The sequence below is a fragment of the Chanos chanos genome, chromosome 2 (assembly GCF_902362185.1).
Source record: "Chanos chanos chromosome 2, fChaCha1.1, whole genome shotgun sequence".
NCBI classification, from domain to species: domain Eukaryota; kingdom Metazoa; phylum Chordata; class Actinopteri; order Gonorynchiformes; family Chanidae; genus Chanos; species Chanos chanos.
Genome location: NC_044496.1, coordinates 14,572,701 through 14,578,809, shown reverse-complemented (window position 1 = coordinate 14,578,809; position 6,109 = coordinate 14,572,701). Strand labels below are relative to the sequence as shown.

General features: G+C 37.3%; 1 protein-coding gene across 1 annotated transcript; it reads right to left on the bottom strand.

Moving 5' to 3' along the window:
• Positions 1-3,502: 3,502 nt before the first annotated feature.
• LOC115806109 (transmembrane protein 138-like) lies at positions 3,503-4,761 on the bottom strand. Its single transcript, XM_030766849.1, has 4 exons — positions 4,634-4,761; positions 4,320-4,491; positions 4,048-4,123; positions 3,503-3,615 (listed from the first exon to the last, which is right to left on the bottom strand). Exons 1-4 carry the CDS (start codon positions 4,759-4,761, stop codon positions 3,503-3,505), a joined length of 489 nt encoding a protein of 162 aa, XP_030622709.1.
• Positions 4,762-6,109: the final 1,348 nt, after the last annotated feature.

Genomic DNA, 6,109 nt, shown 5'->3' with positions numbered 1-6,109 from the left:
CACAGACTAGACCACAATGAAGTCACCAGTCACCAAGAACAGAAGAACCTCATTTTGTAACATTGTCAGGTGTATCTATGTGGAATTATCGTGTCTTGCGTGTCACCACTATATCAAGTGTCCTATTCACTGCCTTCAACTCAAGGGCACTCTGCTGCTTGTACAAACACTTAAGGCATCACTGCCATACATAGGAGGCAAAAACACACAGAGACTTGTGTAGGGGGAAAAAAAGCAGACAAACAAACAAACAAACAAAAAACAGAGACTTGTGTGGAATCCAGTCCTACTTTTATGTTTACATTCAATTACTACCATCCATTTTAATATAGAGAATGCTTGGTGTGCACTATTATCAGAGCTGAAGAATAGGTAACTGTCCCCATAAGGGAAAAAAGAAACTGGACAGAATAGGTATCAGTCGGTATCTTTAACCAAAGGAGAGATAACAAGGCAGACATGAAGAAAAGCTTGTTTGTTTGAAATTCTTCAGGGCTTTCAGAAAAAGCAGGAGAGAACTGATCAGCAGGGAGATATATATATATATATATATATATATATATATATATATATATCAAGTGACTTAGATACCAAGCCTGTTAGAAACTAAATGTCCTTTATGTGATCCTTTCCACTGTGTGTGCTCCAGTGAGCAGCACTCAGATGAGTCTCTTGGAGTTGTTGGGGGCCATACATGATTGTAATTTTGGCACAAATGTTTTTTGGATTTTTTTTTTTTTTTTTAATCTCAAAATATTTTTTTTTTCAATATCCCCTTGCCAAATCAAATGCCAAATATATTTATGGGATGATTAATTTCAATTAGAGTTATGCATGAACAGAATTGCTCAAAATAGTTTGACAGAAACTTAAAAAAAAACAAAACAAAACACAGTGACAGAAACCTAAGTGCAGTAATACAGGTTGCAGTGTACACTGCCATGGTTTGGACATAAACACCATTCTGTGTTCCTTACGGCATGCTGCTGACAACTTTCTCTCAAACCTGACAGAGGACCCTGCTGCACAGTTCCCTTTAAAAAAAAAAACCCTTTTCTTATTGATGTGGACCAGGGCTACAGCGCTTAGGAGTCACTCTCCACATTAGCTATACTTTACTGAAGCGAGCAGCTTCATATCAGTTTATAATCTTTTTTTGGGAGGTGGCCTCATTCATATCTACATTATTTATTATCATGACCATTGTCTTTATGACTTATGACATTGAATATGGTGTTATTATGATGATTTTTATTACCGTTAAAGTTTGATTTGCCTTTTCTACCATTTGGAATGAAGTGTTTTGAGTTGAGGTATTTGGCTCTTTTTAATAACAGGAGTATGTCCTGTGTACCAGTGGAAAAGTATAGCGGTTGAAATCTAAGTTAAGGCAGTAGCTAGATGTACTAACCAGAGTAGTGCCAAGCAGCTGGTTGTCAATGCTTAAGGATGTAAGGAATAGGAAACTCAGTAGAAGCAGACAATGACAACAACAAGCATTGTTTATTTTGCTGATTGTCTTTGTAAAGAATTTAATCTCGGTGTCTGTACCAGTGCTCATAATTTGCGTGTTCTGTAAAAATTTGGAGTTTCCATAGTAGCCTCTAATTGGCATTGGTATTATGCTTTTATGCTTTTCTCTTTACATTTTATTGGAGAGAAAGAGAGGAAGAAAGACAGGAAGGTAGCAAGGTTAGTGCCTGTGGGATTCGACTTTCTATTCCAAACTTGGCATCACTGCATTGTTAACGGACAGAGCGATGTCACCGCTGTACTTTTTCACTGGGGTTGTGTATAGCACTGTCTTATTTGTGTGATTATTTATATGCAAGTAAAAAAAAAAACAAACTGTCTTGTCATCGTATGAAAAAAAAAGAAAAAGAAAAAAATGACATACTTCAATAGATCATCTAGAAAATGATTGTAAATGTATCATGGTAATGATTATTACAGATCTATATCTATATTGACATAGAATTGAAAATATAAAAATATATTCTGCAGAGAGATCTATGACTATAAATACTGGTCAGTTGTGAAAAACATGACTGATTTTACCTTTGGTCTCCATAAAAAAGAGAAATATTTCATTTCTATCTGTTTACCTGATACCCTTCCGGTCTTGCCTAACCTAAAATGAGAATGCATTTAAGTAACCCCACCCTTCAGCCTATCCCCATCCCTCTATTGCCCTGCTTGTTTTAGAATAAAAGAAATCTGACATCCTTGCATGTCTTAAAGCATTTTTTGATTTTTTGACCTGTGCTTGAACATTCCTTGTGGCCTTTTTGAAGGCATTAGTAGTACATAGAAATATAAAATATGTCTTCAAAATCAGTATCAGAGGCTCATATTTATTTTACGCCAGTAGTGCATAACAGGAAAAAAACCAACACTGTGGGGAATTTACAAAGCTATGCGGGCCATTAAAATACAACATTATCTGATGGGGGAGGGGGCTGTAATGTACATCTAATGAATTTACTTATTAGTTACCTTTTGCAATACAATAAATCGTACGTATTAATTCCTTCTTGCAATATTAAAAAATGGATTTAAAAAAGGTATGTAAAATGTCTGTATTAAGTATCCTGTGTGTGTTGTGATGAAATGTATTGTAGAAAAGAATGTAAAAATGTGTACATTCACGAATGTTTAAATAAGGAGTAATATGAACACAAATCCATGTGTATTAACCCCCATTTTACTGTAAAAAAGATAAAGCTATCAAACTTTCATGCAGTTTAATGCAGAAGTAAATGTAACAAACTAAGTGACATATCTGTATCTTTGGTATACCTATGTACTGTATGTATCAAAGTACATAACTATATAGGTTTACCATTCATTCACTCTCAACACATTATATGAAGTAATTTTGGACTTGTTTCAGGCAGTCTGCTCAGTGTTCCTGGTTAAATTTACGAAACTTATCAAAAGACTGATGTGACTTGAACATCACTAATACTGAATGTAGACTGTGTGATTATATTTTTAATCACATAAATTCTACTATGAGGTAAGCCAAGCTGCATAACGCATTTAAAAGCAAGCACTCAAATCATTTTCTTTGTAAGTTTCTACTCAAAGTCAATGAATTCCCTAACATAAGCATTAGGCAAATTTTCAGTGTAAAAATTCATAATGCTTCATTTAATTTCTTAATAACTTATTTACATAGTGAATACACATGTGGAGCAGGTTTTACCTCTAGAATTCATAAAAGTCCATTAAAGTAAGCTTGTCATTGGCTTCATGTCCACACCAAACCTTATTTTTTCCAGGCTGATATATTCAGAGTTGTTTCCTTTGTTTGTATGTCATATTGGCTTTATTGAGTCCAGTACTTTTCTTATTGCTACACTGCATTTGTTTAGTCTTTCCCTTGTGCAGAGTTTTGATATTCACACTGATCCTCTCACTGATGTCTCACGAAGGCGATCTTTTCATCTTGCTCTGGTTCCTCCAACTGTAATTTTAGAGTTGTCCACTGCTACTGCCTTTACTGTTGATAGTGTGCAAAGGCCTCCCGCAGCCAGAGAGAGTCCTCATAGAGCTTTGGGTCACTCAGATACTCCGCAGCACGCTTGTAGAGGTAGTAATACAACACTGCAGCTACATACACACACACACACACACACACACACACACACACACATAAAGAAACATTACACAGTAGCATACATGACAGGTAGACAAAGAGGTGTTATTTGTAAAAAAAAAGGACAGTCAGAATGTGGAAACAGGAGAGTCAAACTCAAATGAAATTGCCATAACAATTAATCCTATGATCTCATTCAAAGCTTAAATGTGCATCATCGCTCTCATATGTGCATTGCTTTGCAGACACTGTGTTAAGTTTCAGGTTTCACTTAACAAAAATGAATAGCAGTCTGTTTGGCCAACTAACTGAATGTGTCTTTGTGTGCATGAGGAAAGGAGAGAGGAACTGAGCATATTCAGTTGAATATTGAATATTGTTTATCAGCTATGTCCTGTTTAAGCATTACTGAATTTTGTGAGGTGAAAGAAGAAAGACCATCTCACCTAGCCTGTGGAAGACAAATAGAACCTGAAGTCCATCTGTCCATACATAATGGTTTGAATTCAGCCAGCGGAGATTCTAATGAGTACAGCAAATGCAGTAACCCACACATATAGAGAAGAAACATAAAAGAAATGTTTTTAATAGCAATTTTAGTATGTTTTGTGTTTCTTGTGTTCCAAAACAAAGAAAAGAAAATACATGTGTTAGTTTACTGATAAATAACTTTTATTCAAAAATCTGTAGCAACAAAACCAGTCCCAGCACACAGTACCATGATCCAGGAGTGAAGGGTGATGCTGAGGGTCAGGTACAGCAGAGCAGTAAGCAGCAAGGCTCTAAAGCGCTCCAGCAGGAGAAATATCAGGCCCACCTGGAACACGTAGGTGTTGAAAAGCATCAGCAGGAAGATGAACAAGTTAAGCAGGATGGAAATATCCTGGATACTGTGACAGAGAAGAAAAGGGAACGTCAAACCATCAGTGAAAACAGGCTTTTCAACCACTTCAGTTCTTTGTTAGTTCTTCAGTATTTATGAGGTTGATATATTTGATGAATTCAAAATCTACAGGTTTAATCTTCACTCACATGAAGAAAAGCAGCTGAAAGACTGGCACAGTCCTGAGCAGCTCACAGAAGGAGTTCACAAAGAGGTCAAAGGTCAGGAGTGAGAGCTGGATCAGGAGCACCAAGAAGTAATTGTTGGCCTGCAGCATGTCCTGTACGCTGTGTTAGGCAGCTGGTTCCTCAAAGAAGGCACTTCACTGGATGGGTGTGAACACCAGGTGGTGCCCCCTGTCCCCTGTTCCTTTCCCCCCCCCCCCCCTCTCTCTCTCTCTCTCTCTCACTCTCAGCTTATTTACTTATCCAGATAACCTTTCTTTACCTCTGTCACTCTTCCTTTAAATTTTATGTATTATGCATTCACCAATCTGAAGACTAAACCCAGGGCAGGCAAAAGTCACTGACAGGACTCCATATTGGGTCAAGCTGAGTCTGATGACAAGAGCCCATATTTAGACTGTACTGAACTCCAGGTGCCATGGAGGAACTTTGTTCATCATATGTGAGCATTCCCTCTCAAAGATGAAAGGTGAGTTCCTCAAAATCTGTATTAGCCTATGCAGAATCTGCCGTAAGACATAAACATACAAAACGTAAACAGTGGGGTTAACTGACAACTTAATCCCTGTGGTCATGAGACACAAAACATATTCTCTAACACTTATTTGACCCAGGACTCATATGGAGCTCGTCCCTTACTTAGCAAATAGAGACCTGCGTGCTTCAAATACAGCCTGTAAGACATGACCTTGTATTGTCACAACCATTAACATGTGTCTTCTAAGCATTACAGCTAGCCAAAACTCACCATCTCTTTGATCGTCCATTCAGACGCATCCTACTACCCAGTAGCACCTGAATTAGAGACTGGAATTGTCTACCAGTCTATTCTCCGAGCACAATGACACTGTTTGTAGCTATCAGCTGCTAAGTCCCTTTCACAGAGGTGCAGATTATATGGGGATAAGCTCTGTAGCACCCCTTGCCCACAGTAATGCCGAGTCATATCTGGACATAGAGGATTACCCTCTGCTAAGACTTGTGTGTCTCTTTGACGACAGTAGGGACAGGACAGTGTCTGTCTTTAACCCTAACTGATTGTTTAACTGCTCTATAGGATCTTCTTCATATAATGACTACAATTAGCATAAGATAATATATTATAGTGCCATCAATACACATATTCTTTATGCTATATATTCTTTTGTAATGTTCTATATATCAGCTCAGAGGCACTGATGCAGTTTTGCTATTGAAAATTTTGGCTTTTGTTGTTTGTTAATTGTTCACTGATTACAATGAAACTGCGTTCACAGAGCTTACGTACACATAATATTTAAATCAGACAGTGAAAATTGAAAAATTTCCTTTTCCACCCCAATCATCTATTCTATCGTCTATTCAAAACACTGCTTTTAGGACATTCACTGTAGAAATACACTTTTTTTCCTAGCAGCTCGTTTTTAAGTGACAGACTTAACAACCTGCATATAGACAGAC